The 22,618-nt window shown below is 43.4% G+C and overlaps 1 protein-coding gene and 1 non-coding gene across 2 annotated transcripts; one reads left to right on the forward strand and one right to left on the reverse strand.

Moving 5' to 3' along the window:
• The first annotated feature begins 981 nt into the window (after positions 1–981).
• Positions 982–7,611, forward strand: BTN1A1 (butyrophilin subfamily 1 member A1). Its single transcript, XM_061195825.1, has 7 exons — positions 982–1,060; positions 1,269–1,616; positions 3,424–3,705; positions 4,532–4,681; positions 5,173–5,193; positions 5,292–5,318; positions 5,740–7,611. Exons 1-7 carry the CDS (start codon positions 982–984, stop codon positions 6,411–6,413), a joined length of 1,581 nt encoding a protein of 526 aa, XP_061051808.1. The 3' UTR covers positions 6,414–7,611.
• Positions 7,612–21,432: 13,821 nt separating this feature from the next.
• TRNAT-AGU (transfer RNA threonine (anticodon AGU)) lies at positions 21,433–21,506 on the reverse strand. Its single transcript has one exon. It is a non-coding gene; the product is annotated as a tRNA-Thr (tRNA).
• Positions 21,507–22,618: the final 1,112 nt, after the last annotated feature.

Genomic DNA, 22,618 nt, shown 5'->3' on the forward strand with positions numbered 1-22,618 from the left:
GAGGTGAATTAACGGCCCAAGGCCTTACATTTTCTTTTAGTGTTTTCTTGAATCCTTTTTCTTTTTTGCCCTGTCCCCTTCTGTTTAGCCCAGGTCATCAATGCATATCCTGATTTCTCAGCTGAAGACCACAAATCCACAGACCCTTTTCCTCTCTGGAAAACTTCTTTTTTTCCCCAAAGTAAATACATCAGGAACCTGGGGGCAGGCTTTCCTGAGAGCACTTCCCCCTTCCTTCTCCTTTAACTTTTGCCCCTGGGGCCACAACCAGCTTTCTCATTTGGTAGCAGAAGCTTGTTGGTGCCTTTTCCTCCAACGTCAGAGGTCAGTATCTGGGATTACTCTCACCCCCTGAGAGAGCCAGCAGCCAGGAGGCATTTTCTCTCCCCCTGGCTCCTTCCTCCCTGGTCCTAGGTCCTCTACTCTTCAAGCCCTTTAGCTCTCTTCAGCTCCCCTTTCTCGTTGCATCTGCTCCCAATCTTTCTTCCTTTCTCCTCCAACTTATTCCCCTGGTCTCCATCTCTACCTCCATCACTGTATCTTTACTATCATTGCTAAAAGCAAATGCCAAATTATTGTATTTGAAAGAAGAGGTTTTTTAGGGCAGTGGTTCCAAGGTTTGTCTATTTATATGAAACCCATTAATGGGTACTATGCCTCACAATTCCCTTCTCCTAAGTCTCTCTTGGGGGTTTAGGGCCCATTTTGTTGTTTTATACAGACAAGATTGACCAGACTTAGGGTGGTCGGTGAGAGCGTGCTGAGGGCCGCCTGGACTGAAAGTCTGCCCTGTGGGGGGAGGTGAGGAGGAAGCTTCAGGTGCAAATGACTTTTTCCAAGTTGGAAAGAAGTGCTGGGAGGACGCGGGAGAACAGTGTCTCAACAACCCATAGCTATCTCCTATCCGTTCATCTCTCTCCTAGGCTGAAGTTCCTGACAAACTCGAGTCCGCCAGCATCTTGCTGCCCACAAAGGTTGGAGATGGCAGTCTTTCCAAACTCCTGTCTCCCCGGGTGTCTGCTCGTCTTCATTCTCCTCAAGGTGCCCGAGCTGGATTCTGGTAGGTCTCCCCTGTCTCTCTCTCTCTCTCCCTCCCTCTCTCTCTCTCTCTCTCTCTCTCTCTCTCTCTCTCTCTCTCTCTGTCTCTCTGGCTTACAAGGTTGAAATTTCTCAGTAATTGTAAACAATCCATTCGGCAGGATCCTGGTCTGTATCAGTCCTCAACTCCCACCTCCACATTCTGCCTGACCCTCCTGGTTTTTTGGCAGCTCCCTTTGACGTGATTGGACCACCGGAGCCCATCCTGGCGGTGGTGGGTGAAGATGCCGAGCTGCCCTGTCACCTCTCCCCCAACGTGAGCGCCGAGCGCATGGAGTTGCGGTGGTTCCGAGAGAAGGTCTCTCCCGCGGTGTTCGTGCGCCGGGAAGGGCGAGAGCAGCCCGGAGAGCAGATGGCCGAGTACGGGGGGAGAGTGACGCTGGTGGAGGACCACATCGCGGAGGGGCGCGTCGCTGTGAGGATACAGGACGTCAAGGCCTCTGATGATGGCGAGTACCGATGCTTTTTCAGGCAGGACGAAAACTACGAAGAGGCCACCGTGCATCTGAAGGTGGCGGGTGAGTAGACTCGTTTTGACTTTCTCCGGGGACTCCATGAGGGATATATTTTCCTATAGATCTGTTACTTTGGAAGCCATCGGATTCATTCCCCAAATCCCTTTTAGGTTGGAAGAGGTTGGCAGGCCTAGAGTAGGAGAAGAGTAGGAAGGGGGTTTGAGTTGAGCGTGGAGAGGGAGCAGCGGAATTATCTTTCTGGGCGGAGCTTTATTTCAATGAGGTCGTGCCTGTCTCTCTCAATTATAGCATAAGCATTTCCCCATGTTATTAATTAAATAAGTGTAAGATGTGATGACTGTATAACATTCTCTTCTATTAATAGACCATAATTTGCTTGATCAAAGCCCAGAATTAAGCATTTCAGTTGTGTCTATTTTTCACCATTACATTAAGGCTGTGGTGAGCAACCCCAATGCATACTTTGACGCCGCTTTATGGATTAGTACCCAAAGACCAATTTCCTAAAATCATGGAGCATGGCTGCTTGTTAAGGGTCTTGATCTACCTACAAAAGTTTTTGTTTTTGTTTCCTTCTTCCTTTCAAGCCAAACTTCAGAGTAAAACAACAAGGAAAATGGTATACACTCAAGAGGAAAGTATGCATTGAGGTCTGACTTTCCCACTTGGCATCAAACAAATCTCTTTCTGAGCTATATTTCCTACTGTAAAACTGGGGAAGCACCACCTCTCAAACAAGGTTTTGCAGAAATGAAATAAAATGAGACAATATATGAGAAACTGCTTTGTCAATTCTAAAAGCATTATGTACTTGTAAGATATTATTACTGTGCCTCGGACTGCCCTACAATGTATAATATATAAATATATTGCTTTTCATGTATGTAGTCAAATAAAGATAAAGTTTGAAAAATACCTGGGTGAAATCTGGGTCCCTGCCTCATAACAGAGTGCCCCATGTGGCAGCATCATATATAACTCATATTTCCTTTTTAGGGAAGTATCTTAAAGGTTGGTTATAAAGCCCTAGAGATTTGATAGCATAAAGCTGTCATTGTTACCTTTTCTGAGTGACAGACACATTTGAGAATCTGCTGAGGGTGGTGGCTCTTTTCATGAAAAGAATACACATTTTCACGTACACGCACAACTTGGGATATGGATTTAAACCAATAGTTGTGGATACGTGTTTAAGAACTCTTCTCTGAAGCTTGCTGTTTTTCTGTACTTTGTGGAATTGTAAGAAAATAATTAGGCTGAACAGAAAGGAAAAACAGCTTCATGTTGATTTATGTCAGAATTTAATTGGGGGGTGGGGGTAGATGAGGTTGAAATCATTTAAGAAAATTCCTGAATCAGTATCACAGGTAAGTGAAACTTAAATTGTTAACTACAATCTCAGTGCAAAGAACCTCCAATCCCCCTTCTCCTCAAGGATACTCCTTCTCTGTTCACCCTTACATTCTCAATCCTAGCCCTTTTCCTACCCAAAGCTTTCTCATGATACTTCCAACCACAGAGCTCTCTCCCATCTCTGGAGCTCCCAGCCTAGACTCACTAACCCACCCCTAAGCCATTGGGCTTGCTGTTCCCGCTGACTGGACAAGCACCCCTTGTCTGTCCATCAAACTCCTGCCCACAATTGCAACACTAAATCGCAACACAGCACCCCTCTCTGACAAGATTCTTTTATTGATACCTCTGTTTCCTTGTGTAATAAAATATGGAGATGAGTCCCTCTCATCCCCAGTTCCCTTGGGCTTCTCTTTCTCAAACTATGTAGTCCTGTGGTTATAAGGCTCCCAGAAGGATGTCCGCTAAAGGAGTAAGTTGTCTCCTTTCTCCATAGCTCTGGGCTCTGATCCTCATATCCACATGGAAGTTCAAGAGAGTGGAGACATCTGGCTGGAGTGTACCTCAGTGGGATGGTACCCAGAGCCCTGGGTACAGTGGCGAACTCCCAAGGGAGAGGAGTTTCCATCCGTGTCAGAGTCCAGGAACCCTGATGAAGAAGGTCTGTTCACCGTGGCAGCTTCAGTGATCATCAGGGACACCTCCATGAAGAATGTATCCTGCTGTATCCGGAACCTCCTTCTCAGCCAAGAGAAAGAAGTAGAGATTTCTATACCAGGTCAATGAAATCAGTGCTAGGTTCCTTTTTGACACAGCTTCAGGGGCACATCACATGGGACCCCTGCCCAGCTGTAACCTCATGGTAGACTTGTCTATTTTCCTCACCTTAAGCTTTCCCCCACCTAAACTCTTGCCCACCGAGCCCCACCAGCCTCACTAGAAGAGTAGAGATTCTGAAGGCATAAATTTTACCTAGATCTCATACAAATTCCAGATTTTCTATCTTGGGAGATATATCTTGGTAGAGAAGCTTTGTCTCTGGGGGGGGGTCTTCTGGATCTAACTAAATTAGTTCTCCTGTTTCCACCCTTGCCTCCCCCTCCTCCCCATTCCATGCTAGAGCTCTGTCTAAGTTTCCAGGGTCCTCAGGGAAGCAAATCTTCTCATTATTCCCTACACACTATCTCTGGTTCAGGCAGGAAATTTTCCTTATTCTTTGGTCATTGAGTCCCATTCTGTTGCACTCAGATGTGACGTTTCCCCTTCCTTATTTACTTCCCTCAACCCCTTGGCTCCCATCCTGCATTGACAGCTAAGGAGAAATTTCCATGAAAACAGGAATTGGTCCATTATATTCTTTATCTCACAGGTCCTGTCCCCAAATGACTCTTGTTCATCTTCACTCCTCTCTTTCTCTGCTCTCTGTTACCTAAGATCAAAATTTATCTGAAAAGCTCAGAGTGGCATTGGAGGGACTATTTTGCCATAGGAGGAATGTGAGAGGTCCAGGTCATCCTCTCTTCCACCCCCTTTTGGAATCAGGAGAGGAGCTGGACTTGCTCTGAGTTTCTCAACAAATGTCCTTCTTGGGGATTTTGTTTTAGCTCCCTTCTTCCCAAGGCTGACTCCCTGGATGGTGGCTGTGGCTGTGGTCTTGATGGTCCTAGGACTTCTCACAATTGGGTCCATATTTTTCACTTGGAGACTATACAAGGAAAGATCCAGAGAGAGGAGGCATGAATTCAGCTCTAAAGGTAAGTCAGAGAATCCCAGTCTTCTTTTTGGGAGTGCTTCCAAGTGGGATTGGATCTAAGTCCTTTAGGATGACTGCCAATGGGAAGATAATTGATTCTAGAATTCTGAAAGTCAGAGGGGATTATAAGGCTCCTGAAGTCAGTTGCACCCAATATGAAGAATAACAGGTTTGGGGTAGAAGACGAGTCAAAACCAATTCTAACAGAGAACAGACCTGATGTTTATTCACTACTCACCTTCAGACTCTATCCTTACTTTTAACTTGGTTTCCCAGTAACGACTAAAGATCTGATCCCAAGCCAGTAGGAACTTCCTGCATATTTCTTAGAAAACAAAACATAATCCTTGTTCTTCATTTATTGATAATGCTTCAACAATCAGGTAGTCATGAAGTAAACAGTAACTCCTTTGTGTGTTTCTTACACCTGTTTTGTCCCCTCCCTCATGCCCACTCTAGAAGGTCACTAAGGTACTTCTGTTTGTTTTCCAGAGAAACTCCTGGAAGAGCTCAGTAAGTTCTATCTTCTTCTAATTATTTCATCCACAAGGTTTTCTCTCTCTTATTATAAAACATGTCAATAACACTCTTTCCCCCCTCCCCCCTTGCAGAATGGAAAAAGGCTACATTGCATGCAGGTCAGTGACTCTAAATATCTCAAGGGCTCCGAGGATCCACCTTGCAGGGATTCAAAGTCCTACAGTACTTGGAAATAAAAACCACTAACATATTTTAGTGATGAGGATATAGAGGGGATAGACGATGGCAAATGGCCTCAACATTTTCCTTGAGGCACACAGAGGGCCCTTGGAAGATGGCTAGAAGACAAGTCCCCTCTGACAGGGTCCCATGGGGCACTGGGGACAGTCAGTTCATACATCACCCTGTGGCTGTGGATGGAAGAGGGGACTAGAGGCAGCTGAGCAGGCCAGGCAGCTCTCTTCCTGAGGAGACCTGTCAACTGCTAGAGCAGTGTCCCACTTCTTTGGAGAAGAAAGGATAGTTCTTTCAACCTTTAACATTCACTGATGTTCAGACTCACTTTCTCTCTGTCTCTAGTTGATGTGACTCTGGATCCAGATACCGCCCACCCCCACCTCTTTCTGTATGAGAATTCAAAATCTGTCCGATTGGAAGATTCACGTCAGAAACTGCCTGAGAAACCAGAGAGATTTGACTCCTGGCCTTGTGTGTTGGGTCGTGAGGCCTTCACCTCGGGGAGACATTACTGGGAGGTGGAGGTGGGAGACAGGACTGACTGGGCAATCGGGGTGTGTAGGGAGAACGTGATGAAGAAAGGATTTGACCCCATGACTCCCGAGAATGGGTTCTGGGCTGTGGAGTTGTATGGAAATGGGTACTGGGCTCTCACCCCCCTGCGGACCCCTCTCCCATTGGCGGGACCCCCCCGCCGAGTTGGGATCTTCCTGGACTGTGAATCAGGAGACCTCTGCTTCTACAACATGACTGATGGATCCCATATCTATACTTTCTCTAATGCCTCTTTCTCAGGCCCCCTCCGGCCCTTCTTCTGTCTGTGGTCCTGTGGTAAAAAGCCCCTGACCATCTGCCCAATCACTGATGGGCTTGAGGGAGTCACAGTAGTTGCTGATCCCAAGGACCTTTCTAAGGACATCCCACTCTCGCCCATAGGGCAGGACTCTGCCTCTGGGGATACAGACACCCTCCATTCTAAACTGATCCCTCCCCAGCCCAGCCAACGGGTACCTTAAGGAATACCCCAGCTCAACCATTTCCCTTCGCTCTTGCCCCCTTCTCTATCACCCCCTGGGGCTTCATCTGCCAGCTGTACCCAGCCCCTGCTTCTTCTGTTGGGTAGGGATTAATTAATCTTGAGAAGGTTGCGTTGCTGCTGATAGAGTGTGGGGTGCAGGACCTTCCTAATCTGTTTCCGTTTCTGTTTCAATATTCAGGGGGCGGAGAGGTGACTCAAACTGCTTCTTGCGTTCTCCTGGCCCTTGAGGCCAAAGCCTATAGGAAGGCACTTGAAGCTCAGGGATCGAGATGGGCTTAGACTGGCCTAGGGTTGTGACAGAAACATCTTGGTGTCCAGAATAGGAATATGTAGAGGAACAGGTTTTAGGCAAGCAGAAAACCCAAAGGATCCTGGGAAGGGAAGATCTGAGGCTGAAATCCCATAAAGAAACTTGGAGGGGAAGTCATGATAGAAGAAAGTGAGGTGAACCCAGGCCAGTGATGGACATCTGGCCTGCCCCTAGAGTTTTAGGGCCTATATGTCAAATTTTTTAAGTCATATCCTCTGGGGTGGATCTGAGCAATTGGCAAGGAGAGTAAAGAAGAGATGAAATGAGCTGGGCTAAGGGATCAGACAGAATGTTTGATAGAGGAGAGAATTTTAGATAAAATTCAAAGGTTGTGTTCACAGCCATGCCTCGGCCCTGTTCCCCTCTCTGCACCCGTGTTTCTCCCTTGCCTGGGGCTCATCTCAACCTCACTTTGTTGACTCCACAAGTCTCAGGTTCTCTTCTTCTTTTTGATCTAGAATCTCTCCATTTCAGAGGCTTTTCCAGGCATCATCGTTCAGTAATATCACCACTTTATCAGCCATTGTCTCAGCCTCAACCCAACATTTGGTTTAAACTCTCCACCATACCTTTAATTAGCTTCGACCACCACCCACTTCCACACCGCACCACCAATCGCTCTCTCCCCACCCAGCTTTCCTACACGCTGCTTCTCCTCAGGGTTCCCTGAAGGCTGCATCATTGTGCTCAGCACAGCTGGATTGATCGCAGTTGTCTGTATTTGCATTTTCCTGTATACGTATGTCTTGTCTTGCTAATAGACTGCAAATTTATCCAGGCTCCCAGCTTCCATTTCCACTGGGTTTTCCAGTTTCCAGGATAGATGTCGCCCATGGTCTTAACCTAATAAATAAGTCTGTCTGATTGCTGAAAACATCATCTGCACCTTCCTTTCTTTATCCCAGCAAGTGGAACTGAAACAAAAACAGAGGAAAGAAACCTGCGTGGGAATGCAGTGAGCCAAAGCAGTGTGGTTCTGTTTATCCAAGACCCATCCCCAGACCTGATGGCAGTGGGCTCACCAGGGAAGGGGCTATTGTCCCAGAATGGTCCAGCTACTTACAATAAGGCCACAGTGCCAATGGCTACCTACCCTTAGCCTCTGGAGGAAATGTTGGGGAAATTTTAGTGGTGATGCCTCATAATTGGAAAAACAAACAAACTTGGGTGATCTTTAAACCACTGTTCCAGAGGAAAGGCCCTTTGGATTCCTACTTTGAAGGCCCTGATAGTTCAGTGAGATGCCCACTTTTCCCTATGTTGCCCCAAGCAAGGATCAGGAATAGTCCCCCTCACAGAGGGTCTGACCTTAATGCAAATCAAGCAGCTCTGTTGCCCAAAGGGACAGACTGTGAGTCTCCAAAGGTTCACCGAGTGGTGGGAGATCACCTCCTATGTATGCCTCTTGCTGAGAAATTATTAAAATCAGAGCTCTACTCATCAGACAAGAACTCCAAATTATGTTCTTACTAACATATTATTTCCATTATTGCACCACATTATATTTCTCATGATTAAGCTAAAAACCAACTTTTATAAGTTTTCAGTCTACCTGCTACCCTCATAGAGGACTATGACAAATTAAAACCAAGCATTCTCTCTTAGGTGAAAATTCTGAACACCAGACAGGTCTATTATCATCACATTCAGGATACTTTAAGTGAAATATGACAAGGACAACAATATTCCACCACTCACTTTTCGTCATTGTCGGCTCCACTTAGGTTTTGGTTATGATTTTGGTGTCCTCCTACTGACTTGGGACCTACATAACAATATCTAGATAATCATATGTTCATGGATGTATTGCTAGATTATTTTTAAGTGAATCCACATCCAGGCTTATGAATCAGGATACCACAGAGGTCTTACTTTGGGAAGGGGTCAAGAAGAAAATGTAATAGATGAGAAGCAACTGTCGACATTAACTCCAACTGCCTCCTTTCACAGATGAGGAAATTGAAGGTAAGAGGAATGAAATGATTTGATTAAAGGCACATAGTATGTGCCCATGCCAGGACCTGAAAGCACGGGTCCTTGCTATCTGTCCAAGACATCTTCCACTGAGCAAACCACAGTTGAATAGGAGGATAGATTAAGTTCATCTGGGGACTGGAGCTTCAGAAAATTGTTTAGAGGAATTACCAAGGTGGAACTGAGGACCGGCACCTGGAGAACCAGATAAAAAGGGCTCCTCCCTCCATCATTTCATGGACCCCCAGCACCCAAGGTCCTCCTCTCCTTGCCCCTTCTTCAAACCCTACTCACCCCACCCTACACTGTACTCCTGGGAGAAGAACATCATTTACCCCTGCTTTAAAAGTATTCATTTGTGTTCAAATTGTACTTCTAGAAAGTAAAAAAGTTCAAAAAACAAAGTCCAAACTTCTTTAAAAATACTTGAGAACCTCAAGCAGTTGTTTTGCTAGTTTAATGTACAATGTGTATCCTGAAATGTACATGTAAAATCTCACTCCGAATAGATGGGACTGCCACAGGAACCCCTCTCTGAGAGTAGAAAGAGAAATCGTCATAGGTTTTAATTAGTTCTGCGACTTCCCTCGCCTTCCTATTTCCTCATGATCTTCAAGGAAAATAGTTACCAAACACAGTACTGAGCTGGTAGTAGATTCTTAGGAAACATCTGTGTTCACCCCCTCTCCCAGGTTTTTAGCCTCTTTACATGAGGCACCCTGAGGGAGAACTTATCTGATGAGCCTTGAGGCTTTCTTTCCAGCTGGCACCAGCTACCAGTGCCTGGAAGAAATTAACAGTCTTGGTCGTTCTGGCTTTATTTTCATATCTTCCAAAAGAGAGGAAAGGTGGCCTTGCTGATGCTTTGCCAAAGCCCGTCTTAATCACCTGAAGCAGAATCGGTGATACTGTGATTTTAGAAGCACCAAAAAGGCCTCTCTTCCACCACTGCAAATAATTAATTGTAGTATTTCCAAGGCCTGATTTTCTTTTTTAACCAGAAACAAAAACCTCTCACCCCACAGCTAAAGATCAGCCCCAAAACGCAAATGCTACTGTAATGATAATAATAGACTTCATTTCACACACCAAATGCCAACTCTGGTCATCACATGTTTGAAAGGGCCTGCCTCTCTTTAACAGAGATTCTGTGAGATAGTTGAGCTCAGACATTCAAATTAAGAGAAAAATAACTGTACAACTTCTATCATCCCTTATCAACAACAGCTCTTCCGTGCCATCTCTCTGCATATCCCAATTCATCTGTCCCTTCTGCCTCCAGACCCACTCAGATCTCCTCAAAACTTCTCAAAACCTGAGTCCACTCCCAACTACATGCACATTTACTCTCATTTTAAAATTTAAAATGGAAATAGCCTTTTTCCTTGAATACATATGGAAGTTCATTTTAAAAAATAAAAATGATCAAAATCTCATCACTCAAATATAACCGATGTCAAAATTTGGGTTTATCCCCTCCTTAAAAAAACAAAACAAAACTATATCTCCATGGTTTAGTTCTAAGGACCTAAACTAAATTCTCTTTGAGGAGTGTTCCATACCAATTAGAAACTCTTTGTGGTACAGATCTGGTAGCTTTGCTGGACATAAACAGAGATTTAGGAAAGCCATAAGAATTAATGGAAGATAAAGCGATACACTTGTAGAAAGTGAAAGGCAGAACTGGTCTCAGTTTGATGCCTCCTTCTGAGAACAGTATAACATCCATACAGAAAAGTCCACAAATCGTCAGTGTACAGCTAGATAATTCGGAAGAAGAAGCAAGACACCCGGACACCCTTACACCGGTCCCCAGCGTAACCCCAGCGGGGAGATTTACAACAGAAAGGACAGGAGGGAGGAGTGAGCGAGCACCCGAGAGGGCTGGGCCTCGGCGAGCACCAAACTGAATAAATAGCCTAAAACCTCCCGGGAGCAGGTGTCAATTTAAGTAAGGCAACTTCAGCAACGTGGGTGCCATTATTTGAACAAGAATTCCGTCGAGAATGGAGTAAAAGTTCCCTTACTCTTGGGTACCCAGGCCTGCGCCGCCACGCCCGCGGCAGCCAGGAATCGAATCCGCTTTCATGCAGAAGACGCCCCCCGGGGGCCCCGGCAACCCGGCACTTATTCCGCGCTTCCATCCAGGGTCAGCGTCCAGGGCAGGTCGCAAACTTGTGGTTTCGCTTTTTAACCGAAGAATTTCCACATCCTCAGGGGAAAAAAAAAAAAAAAAAAAAAAAGTTGACTAGCGTTCAGGTAAACACGGAAATGAAATCCGAGCGCGCCTGTTACTCAGCTAGTCAGGATGGCCGAGCGGTCTAAGGCGCTGCGTTCAGGTCGCAGTCTCCCCTGGAGGCGTGGGTTCGAATCCCACTCCTGACAACTCGCTTTTTTAAATTGTTAACGATTGTATGTGTATCACTTACATTCTTCCATGTTCATCTCGTGGATTCATCCTTTTTTTTTTTTTTAATAAATTATCCGAAATAAAAAAATTAAAATATTCTAAAAAAAGAAACGATCCGAGCTCTAGAATGAAAGCACTCTGTACCCAGAACACAATTTAAGATCTAGTCATTTTAATCTCATCTCCTTTCACTGTCTCTAGTTGTCTGTCCCTCTCTCTCTCCTTCACATTCAAGGAGTCGAATGAATGTTACTCCTCAATTATCACTGATGTCCACAGGGCCCTTCTTTTGTTTTATTTATTTATGGATTCCTTTTTAATTGCCTTTCAATTTCATTTTTCGTCTCCCACCCCCATAAGAAATCACTGGAAAGATCAACCTTTTCTTTCTTGCTATATGTTTTTGTAGAACATGTATTTTTGATTTCGGTACATGCGTTTTTAATTTACATAAGTGACGCTGTGTCATATATCTCATTCTATTTTTACTTTGTCCCTTTCGTGCCACAGTTTTTTAATCTGTGTTGCTGTGCGTACCTCTAGACCCCATCTAGAACTATTATTTTTAATTACTGCACAGAGGTCTGCAATGTGTGTCCTCACCCAGGGATGACTCCCAGATTAGGTCCAACGCCCTCCCACCACAAATAAGGGTGCCATCAATGAACATCTTCGTATGTATTCCATTATGAAGCTGTGTAAGATTTTCCGCAGGATTGACTTGCAGGTCATGAGGGTCTGACAGTTTACAAATTTTGCAGTTCAGAACAGCACCCAGGACCCAGGACCCAGGACCCAGGAAGGGAGATTTAGACACACACAAATTCATGTTTAGTGACATCTCCAGAAACATCCCTCAAATTCAATTTTCCTGACGTCCAGCCCGCTTATTTTGAGCATTAATACTACAGTTACAAATGTTAACCTACAGTGTTTCTATTCTGAACTCAAAACTTGGATAGCGAATATTATTTTTACATAATTTATTGCAAAGCCCCCCAAAATCAAAAACCTCAGGTGACTGGAATTTTCTCCTCTCCATTCCTTTTTTAAAAAAGAAATCTAATAACAGGTTACAAAGGCAGAAAATAGGGTGAATCTCTTATGATCATTGATATTTAGAATTGTTCTGCCCTCTCTCTCCTCTAAATTCCTCAGAACTCACAGAAAGGTTCATACATACACTGAAAGAAAAGTGAATTGGTATGTCTTAGAAAGATGGTCATTAGCAAGGCTAGAAAAGAACAACCAAATGAAGTTTCCCTTTATTGCCTAGGTGACCACATATTGTCCATTTCTGCCCATTTAGGGTCCCCACGTGGGCCCTGGAAACATATGAGAAAGGATGAAATGGCAAATAGGCACAACTCCTAGGGTAATAGGAGCACTCAGAAGTGCCTGGAGGGTCACTAGGTGGGTCCAACACTATTCAGGCTACCTGGGCTCTGCCACTTATGAGCTGTATGACCTTCCAGTCAAATGACTTTGTATCCCTTGCCTTGGTGACTTCCTCTTTAAAATGGAGGAAATAATTGAAACTTACCCCATATGTATGCTGTGAGAGTGCATGATTTGGTATATACAAAGTGCTTGGCAAATAATAAAGGCCTGATAAATCCCTGGCATAAATGCCTAATAAATCTTTTTGTTGTTGTTGTAATTGAGCACCCGCTGTTTGCCAAGGCCTCTGAACAGGACAGGTGCAGCTCCTACCCCAAGGAATAGACATGTTGGCAGCAAAAACAGGTATGGAGCAAGTAGATGAGTGTTGCTACCCAGGAAGAAATGGGAAATAAAGACCCTTTTAGCTTTACATCTCCATAGGAGAACCTCAGCAGCCCAGCTAGAGGTCCCACTTAATCCACAACTTGTAAATTCAAGTTCCATCCATACTGCTTTGGTAATGTATGGTCTTTTCAAAAGAAAACATGAAACACTTGAGACTTATCAACTGTCAAACCAAGTCCAGCTGTGGTTTTCTTGATGCCATAAATCAGCAGTTCCCAACCTTTTTGGCACCAGGGACTGGTTTCGTGGAAGACAGTTTTTCCAAGGAGGGGGGTGCAGGATGTTTTCGGGATGATTCGAGTGCATTACCTTTATTGTGCACTTTATTTTTATTATTATTACATTGTAATATATAATGAAATAATTATACAACTCACCAGAATGCAGAATCAGTGGGAGCCCTGAGCTTGTTTTCACTTGCCGCTCACTGATAGGTTTTTTTTTTTTTTTTTTAAGGTTTTCAAAATAACATTTATTTCTTAAACGTTAACATGTGCATAATAGGAAACCAAAGAACACAAGAAGCAAAAAACAAAGTCATCCATCATCACAAGCAGTTTACCATTTGATGTGTCCTTCTAGGTCTTGTTTGTGTATTTAAACACAACTAAGCATCCATTTTTATGTAATTAAGATCATACAGTTATGTATCATGCTTTTTCATACATCATGAATATTTACCACTTCAAAGTCCCAAAGCTATGAGTATTTTGATAACCAAAAATACACTACACCAACTCAATCTGGAAGGAAAAAAAATGTAATCCTTTCTTGGCGACACAAACTTCAGAAAAGACAAAAATGGCAACAGGCCTCTAGATAAAGATATTGGCAGAGTTATGATTAAAATACTACATTCCCTTAACGTTCAATTAAAAATGAGACATAAAGCAACACAGTACCCAAAGTATAATGCTTTTAAGAGGATTCATTATCTGATCTAAACTATTAAAGTATTAGCAAAGAGGTATGTTTCCACTGAATTACTTAACAGTGTATTCCTATAGTACAGCTAAGAGATGCACACACATCAATGGTTATCATCAAAATATAAAAAGGAACATATCCACATACTTCCCTCCCTTTTATACTTCCTTCTGCCCCTCTGCTGCCAACCTAATGAACAAGTCCTGGTGTACATTTCTCAGATGGTTTAACAATTCCAAGATGCTACTTTTTTATCAATTGTAACAAAGATATTTACAAATTGGTTAATTCACTAGCTCTATTTTTTATCATACATTGTCACCTCAGGACTCCTAAAAAGCCTAGATGTTGCAAAATAATGAATGAACCTTGTCCATAATAAGCATTGGTACTTTACAAAAATGCACATTTAGACCTATGGTTATAACCTAAAACTGTCTTCTAGATATGGAGATATTAGCCAAGAGCCCTTCCCTTCACCCTTCCTCTTACCCCTCCTCCAGCATATCAGCGACTAAGTACAGGACTACATCTAGCTCCAAGAGGTGGATTAACATAGACGCTCCCAGAAGACAAGCCCTTCCTAAAAACCAACAAAAGGGCATTTATTAAGGGGTTATTTTACTACCTCTACTTTTAATATACTTTGGGGATTAGGACTTGCTTATTCTTTAATACACAGCAATTAACTAAAACACACAAATAGAACAATGGTTAGACAATCTGAACTTGTCTAAAGACTCAAGGGCACAGATCCCTTCTCTGTACTTCCTTCCCTGTCCACTCCCCGCCTCCCCACCACCCAGTGAATAGTCAGCTTACTCTCCAAGACTCAAGTTTAACAATTTCCACTCCCCCAATACAATCATTCCTATGAATTAACAGAAAAAAAAATACTTAAAACGTGTTACTTTCAACTCTCTACTTTCAACATATGTTGTGCACTTTTACACATCTAGAAAGATTAGATGTTTCAAATACGGATTTAAGTTTGTCCACTATATATACATGTAGTAGCACTGAAGAAACTGCACACAAAGGCTATAGTCACAAAGTGTCTCCTAAACAGGAACACTCTGGCCTAGAATGCTTCCCCTTCTCATCTCTATCAACCCAGTGGACAATAATAAGCATCTGTAATGCTTAGAGGGGATTTTAACAATTTCACTTCCTCCAGTTGTTTTCAGAAGTCTTTCCTATGAATTTTAACACAAAGTGTGCACAATGTATTTATCAGCTATTTTTGTCATACACTGGCAACCTCTTTAACATCTAGGAAGACTAGATGTTGTAAATTTGGACCTCTGTCCTTTATGTACACTATGTACACAGCCAAGTAAAACAAAACGCAGAGACATACCGGACAATGGTTAGTCTTGGTATAAAGCCCTTTACATTTTCTTCTTTCTCCCTGAACCAGCACAAATAAAATAATGTGTACTGCTCAGAGGTGGTTTGATCATTTTGATCACTCCATTTCTAAAAGACAGTATTTCATATGGATTTTAACAAAAGGATATATCTACAAAATATGTTACTTCACTACCTCTACTTTTAACATACTTTGTGCACTTCTAAACATCTAGAAAGACTAGATGTTTCAAATAAGGACTTAAGTTTGTCCACTATATACACAGTAGTGTTGAATAAACTACACACATGTAACAATGGTTAGATCTGAAAGTGTCTTCTACGTAGGAACATTCTAATCTAGAACACTTCATTTCTCCCAGTACCTCCTTTCGGCCATCCATCCAACATTGGGCAAGTACAGGCACAGGTGTCACTTAGATGTGATTTACAATTTCACTTCCAAATGTCCTTTTCAGAAGACGGCCTTTCAATGAATTTTAACACAAAGTGTACAAAATGTGTTAGTTTACTAACTCTACTTTTGTCATACATTGGCAACCTCTTTAATATCTAGAGACTAGATATTATAAAATTGGGACCCATTGGTCCAGTATATACAAAATATATACAGTAAAGTTAAACAAAATGCATGTAACATATAGAGCAATGGATAAGTTGCAATATTCTAGTAACTGCTAGCAAAACATCTTTTGCAATCTTCCCTCCCACCTCCCTAAACCCAATGAACAAGCACAGAGTATACTGTTCAGAGAGGAGGTTTAACCATTCCATTTCCAAAGACAGTATTTCCCATCAGTTTTTAAAAGCAATTTACAAGCATTATTCTACTAAAACTACTTTTAAATACATCAAGCACTTCTAAACATCTAGAAAGAATAGATATTTCATATAAGAACTTACTTGTCCACTATGTACACAGCACTGTTAAATAAAATTGCACACATGTAACAACGGTTATAATCTGAGGTATCTTCTAAATATGACCATTTTGGCCTGAACCATTTCCTCCCTCACTTCCTTCTCTCCACCGCCAATCCAGTGGACAAGTACATGCATGTGTAATGCTTAGAGGTGGTTGAACAAATTCATATCCAAAAGTCATTTACAGAAGACAAGCTTTCCTATGAATTTCAATAAAGTGGACAAAATGTGCTAATTTTACTAACTACTTTGTCATACATTGGCAACCCCTTTAACATCTAGAGACTAGATGTTGCAAAATTAGGACTCAATTTGTCCATTATATACACTATATACACAGCAAAACAAAATGAACATACAAAAAATGGTTTTGTATGAAAACGTCCAGGTATGAACACACTAGCATATTACCTTTTGCAATTCTTTCCCTCCCTCCTCCAAACCACTGAACAAGTATAGACAATAATATACTGTTCAGAGAGGTGGTTTAACATTTAACATTCCCAAAGACAGTACTTCCTATGAATTTTAGCAAAAAGATATTTACAAAGTGATATTTTACTACCTCTACATTTAACATACGTTGGGCACTTCTAAACATCTAGATGGACTAGATGTTTCAAATAAGGACTTAATTTGTCCACTATATACAGAGCAGTATTGAACGAACTGCACACATGTAACAGTTATAATCTGAAAGTGTCTTCAAAATACCAGCATTCTAGCCATTCTAAGACCAACCCCCTTCTCTCTCTCCACCCCCACCAACCCAGAGGGCTATAATGCTCAAATTTTCAGAAGACAATCTTTCCTAGAAATTTTAACACAAAATGTACAAAATGTATTATTTACTAACTCTATTTTTGTCATACGCTGGCAACCTCTTTAACATCTAGAAAGACTAGGTGTTGTAAATTAGGACTCATTTGTCCATTATATACACTATATACACAGCAAAGTGAAACAAAATGCAGGAACATAAAAAAGACAATGGTTAATCTTGCCTCACTAAAAACACACTGGCACAGAGCTCTTTGCACTTCCTTCTCCTCCCCCCGACCTTGAACCAGTGCACAAACGCAGTGCATACTGCATACTGTTCAAAAAGGTGGTTTGGCCACCCTCCCCCCCAAAAACAACATTTCATACGAATTTTAACAAAAAGATATTTACAAAATGTCTTTTTACTACCTCTACTTTGAACATATATCAGGCACTTCAGAACATCTAGAAAGACTAGATATTTCAAAAAAGTACTTAATTGTCAACTACATATACAGTAGTAAGGAATAAAATGCACACACAAAACAATGGTTCTAATATGGAAATGTCTTCTAACTGTGACCAGTCTGGCATAGAACCTTCTTTTCTTCCTCCTCAACGTCTGCCATTCCATGTCCTCTAACCCACTGGACAAACGTGGACCTCTGGGGCTCCTGATGTCGCCTCTAGAGGTGGTCAAACAACTCCATTTCGAAAAGTCATTTCCAGAAGACATTTCTTTTCTACGGTTTTTTTAAAGAAACAAATGGGCATTTACAAGACATGTGACTTTAACTCTATCATACCTCGGCAACCTCTTCACATCTAGAAGGCCTATATGTAGCGAAAAGTTTTCTTTCGAAAGGTTGGGGGAAAAGTTGAGAGCAGCTTTTTCATATTATATACACAGGCCTTCTATAAACGGTCAGTAAATCTTCCCAAAGAGTGGCGGGCACTTCCTATTGGCCGCATGTGGTACGTTATTCTACCATTTCTATCTTCCGACATCGAGGTCTTGGTAGAACCAACCGCCCGATGACCCGCTAACGTTCCACCAGTCGTCGACCGGGGCTGCGCTCACCTTCCGGGCCCGTTCAGGCCTTTGTCCGTCGTTGTCCGGATGAGGTGAGGTCTCGTCCAACTGGGACAGAGAGGTCACCTCAGGTCCCGGATCCGCGCGGGCTCCAAGGCCTAAGGGTGGCTGAGCTGGCATCCACGTAGACCCCACTTCCCGGGCCCTCGAGGCTCTAACGGCCCTCCGCGGCGTTCCAGTGGCCGCCATTCTTCTCGCCCTGCCACGCCCGACGCCCAAAGGCGCCACGTCCTCGGTGGCCTGCCGGAGGCTTCGCCTAACCCCTGCAGCCTGGGGTCAAGAGACCCGGCGGTGGGCGGGATCTGGGCTCCGAGGGGCCGCCGCCATTAGGTCGCGGAGGTGGGGGTGGGGGAGAAGTTCGTTGCTGCTTCCAGGCTCGGGCCCTGCCAGTGGGCGGCTGCGGCGAGGGCTCTGGGGCTCGGCAAGACACAGCCTGAGCCTGTCCCGGGGGCCCCCCAGTTCACCTGCCGACTGGAGGCCGGAGGGCCTGGAGGGCCCCGGGCTAGAAGGCCGCGATCCGCTTCTCACCGCGCTCTCTGCCGGAACTCACTGATAGGGTTTTGATATGAGTCTGCAAGCAATTGATTTATCAGGGTCTCTGGGCAGTCAGACCTCTCTGCTAATGATAATCTGTATTTGCAGCCGTTCCCCAGCGATAGCATCACCGCCTCAGCTCCACCTCAGACCAACAGGCGTTAGATTCTCATAAGGAGTGCCCAACCTAGATCCCTCACATGGGCAGTTCACAGTAGGGTTCAAGCTCCTAAGAGAATCCATGCCGCTGCTGATCCGACAGGAGGTGGAGTTCAGGCGGTAATGCGAGTGATGCGGAGCAGCTGTAAATACAGATGAAGCTTTGCTTGCTCGCCCGCCACTCACCTCTTGCTGTGTGGCCCACTTCCTAACAGGCCACGACCGGTACTGGTCCGTGGCCCGGGGGTTGGGGACCCCTGCCACAAATTATGAGGATGCCTATGGGTCTATGGTCATCGCCAGACAAAGAAGAATTTCAAGATCTGCACACCCCATTCTCTAGTTGCTTCCGCTTACCTGAACTGAGCGTCCTCTTTCTCACCTCTAGGCACACACTGTTCCCTTTGCCTGGAGCACCTCTTCCACTTCTCTCTCCAGCCCACTCTCTTGCCTCGATCTTGCCTACATCTCCTCCATGCTCAGTTTGGGTGTCACTTCTTCCATGACGTCTTCCCCACCTCCTTCTATCTCCACCCAGTCTGAGTTAAGTATCAAAGCGTGGCCTACAGTACCCTCCACTCCCAATGGTGTTATATCCCACTCTACTGTAATTGCTATTGAACTGTTTGACTCATCCTCCCACCAGCCTCTTTAGGACGGAACTCATGACCCATGTGAGATTAGCATGGTGCCTGCCACATGATAGGCACAAGGTGGATAAACAAGCATTTGATTGTAAACCATTTCCACTTGTACACATAAATCATTTTCATGATTGATACATGGAGAGTTAGGAAGATTTTTAGGCTTTTGGGAGAGATGGTTAGATTCCTCACCTGGAATATTCTATAGCTTCAGTAGCCAGCAACACTACCTCACTGGTACAGATCAGGCAATCTATTGAGGACCACTTGGCTGGAAGCATCCTTGTAAAGGTATTCCTAGAGCCTGATGGAGCAGAAAGGTGAAGGTTAAGGCAGGTTTGGTAACAGGATGAAGGAGTGGTCTAGTGTTGACATCTACACTGGGACGCAGCTGGCCTCACCATTTGAGGGAGGTGTGTAATCCGGGCCTGGGAAAAAGGCTTTTTTGAGCAGAAGATAGGAGAATGTGAAAAAGAGGGTCTGTCTTTTGACGAAATAAAATTTATATTTTAAGGCAGGGCAAGAAAAATTAAACATAATATTCTCTCTCTGTGTTTGTTTGGACCTCCTCCCTCATGTGCAGTGTGCGTTTGCATTACACATTAACCAGAGCACCTCAAAGATGGGAGTGACTGCTCCACCATAAAGATCATATTTTCCCTCTTTCTGCTGATGCTAGCGATGTAACTTCTTAAAAGAATAGCGTTCTTTACCAAATTTGTAGGGGGTCATGGTGACTTGCTGCTCACTTTGTATGTGCTTATATGGACTATGTATAGGCTTGGTGAATTTTATGTAAAATATCAGCATACATATCCGTACATTTTGATGTACTATCCTTTGTCTCAAAAATGTATATGACTGTGCATTCGACTTCGAACAGGTGGAACATTTCTCAGAGTTTTCTGAGAATCTGTCTCCTGGTTATAATCCTCAGTTTAGCTCAAATAAAATCCCCTTTTTTTTCTTCTCAACTTGATTATTAATTGAATTTTCATTGATAGTCTCCATTGCTGTGTGATGCCTATAAAGAAAAGTGGGGAATCAAGCTTCAGAGTGAGTGGAGAAAGTCTCCATAAAAGTAGAATTGTTTCCTGAACTATTCTTCAACATGTTGGGACATTTTGTTTCTGCAAATAGAACAGGAGATCATATTTCAACCCTTGACCATCTACATAAAATAATGTGGTCTGAAGGTAAAAGCCAGGTTGGTAGGGACTTTCTGGGCCAGCTGGAGGGGGGCTTGGTCTTGGGAGATGAGTAAGAGGGTAACAGTTACAGTGAACTTCATTTCCCTGGTCTTGAGTTTCTATGTAAAGGGGCCCAGTAATGATTAAAACTCCAGACTTCTTTTCCACCTCTCATGTTTCCTTCCTCTCTCTTAGAGAGTTTGGAAGAAGGCACCTCAGCCCCTACTGGACTGCTTCTTCAAGTCAGCCTGCATGCTAACAGCTTCAGGTCTGTCTGTTCTAGTGGGCTATCCACTCCGTGGATATGCAATCAAAAGGATGCTTCTCCCTCACAGCTTCTTTTCTGAAATCACGGGGACAAATATTTTTCTCTTTGATTTTCCTTTCCAAAAAACTCTGAGCACAAGACCACCTTTTAAAATAGTTATTTACAACTTGCATTGTATAGTTGGATTTTAGTGGCTGCTATGAATTGAGATGCTGCAAACTTCTCAACAACACATTTATCAGTCATTCCAGAGGTTGATCTTGCTAAAAAAATATTGCCTGTAGATTATGAAAGTGCATCCATTTGGGATTTCCCCAGGAAAAATAATAGAATGACCAGAGATTATGATGTTGCTTATAGTTTAAATCTGGCGACTTTGCCTTCTGCTTTCCCTGGTTCCTTTTTTGTTTGCTGAAAAAACATTACATAAAAATGTAAGAACGTCAAGAAAGGTAGATATTCTTCTGAAAGAAAAACAAATTCATCTTTGTCTCTTCTTTTTCTTTTTTGTAAACGATAAAACTGTCCCCACTTTCAGGCTCATATAATACAGTTCCGTAAAACTCCGTAGGGAAAATTTACCTTCAAGATTGATTACATTTTAATCCCCCATACCCTTTTCGAAGGCAGGAAAACCACAAAAGGCCCCGCTGGGATTCGAACCCAGGATCTCCTGTTTACTAGACAGGCGCTTTAACCAGCTAAGCCACGGAGCCAATCCGTTCGCCATCTTCCAAATCGACATAGAAAAGGAATGATCTTAGCTTTTGTTCTGTGCATCTGTTTCCTCGTTATTGAGGTTCACGAGCCCCCCCAGATGGTCTCTCAGACCCTAAAGATGAACCTCTGCTTCGCCCCCAAAGACCTAAGAGACCGCGCAGCCATAGGAAAACTGAGACCCTCCGCGCGGGGGTGGGGTGAGGGAAGATCTGGCGCGAGCCTGAACCCTCAGGCGGCGCCAGAGGAGTCTTCCAGGAACTGCCAGGAAGGGCAAGAGTTCAGCAGCTGCAGCTTCCTTGGGTGAATTATGACCTGGGGCCCCTGGAGGAGAGGAAATCGGCCACATTTACACCAGAACACTTCCAACACCAAGAACTGGTTCCTGCAGGAAGCAAGCTATGTGTTCTTTAGTTCACGGATTTTAATTAAAATTCCAGCTCTTCCTTACCCCATTTCTTTCCGTAAAATTGGGTTCCACCTGCCTGCTTCTTGCTTAACTAAGTTGCATCTTTAAAAAATTCAAGACTTCATCATTAAAACCTAGTTTGGAAAGAGATAAAGGAGCAGTCTCCTCTCCTCTGCAGCTAGAGGAAGAGAGACGCTTTCTTGTCCGAAAACTTGTCCAAAGGATCTGCTTGACAAGCTGTCAAATTGAAAGCATTCACAAAAATTTCTATATTTTCATGGGGGCTTGTGTATTTGTAACTGCTCCAAATTCATTCTATTCTCTGTGAAATAGATCCGTCCTTAGGCAAAGGGCTTTAGTGGAATTCGGAAGAGTTTACAAGTTGTTGCCATAGCTGTGAAAGTAACTTCCCAAATGAAACCTGTAATTATGATTGGCTGCTTGCTTGAAATCTTTGCCGTTCTGAAAATGTTGAAATTAATATTTCAGTATTTCTGAACTGTATCAATATTGAAGGATTTCTCTGTCTCACTCTAAACCAGTCATTGGCACTAATCTCTGCCTACAAACATGATTTGGGGGAGAGGTTAAAAAGCCCGTGACTCTGCTAGATTTCTTTTTCATAAAACGATTGAAAGTCTATGAACTCAACACACAGTCTGATTCACTCCATGAAATAAGCACCGATTTCTTTCATAGTAT

Source organism: Eubalaena glacialis, chromosome 7 (assembly GCF_028564815.1).
Source record: "Eubalaena glacialis isolate mEubGla1 chromosome 7, mEubGla1.1.hap2.+ XY, whole genome shotgun sequence".
In the NCBI taxonomy this organism is placed as follows: domain Eukaryota; kingdom Metazoa; phylum Chordata; class Mammalia; order Artiodactyla; family Balaenidae; genus Eubalaena; species Eubalaena glacialis.

What these genes read in the sequence shown, in the direction of transcription:
- BTN1A1 (XM_061195825.1), top strand. Translation starts at nt 982, where the DNA reads ATGGCAGTCTTTCCAAACTCCTGTCTCCCCGGGTGTCTGCTCGTCTTC. An exon ending in CGTGCATCTGAAGGTGGCGG is followed by an intron (nt 1,617 to 3,423) that starts GTGAGTAGACTC and finishes CTTTCTCCATAG; the next exon opens with CTCTGGGCTCTGATCCTCAT. An exon ending in AGTAGAGATTTCTATACCAG is followed by an intron (nt 3,706 to 4,531) that starts GTCAATGAAATC and finishes ATTTTGTTTTAG; the next exon opens with CTCCCTTCTTCCCAAGGCTG.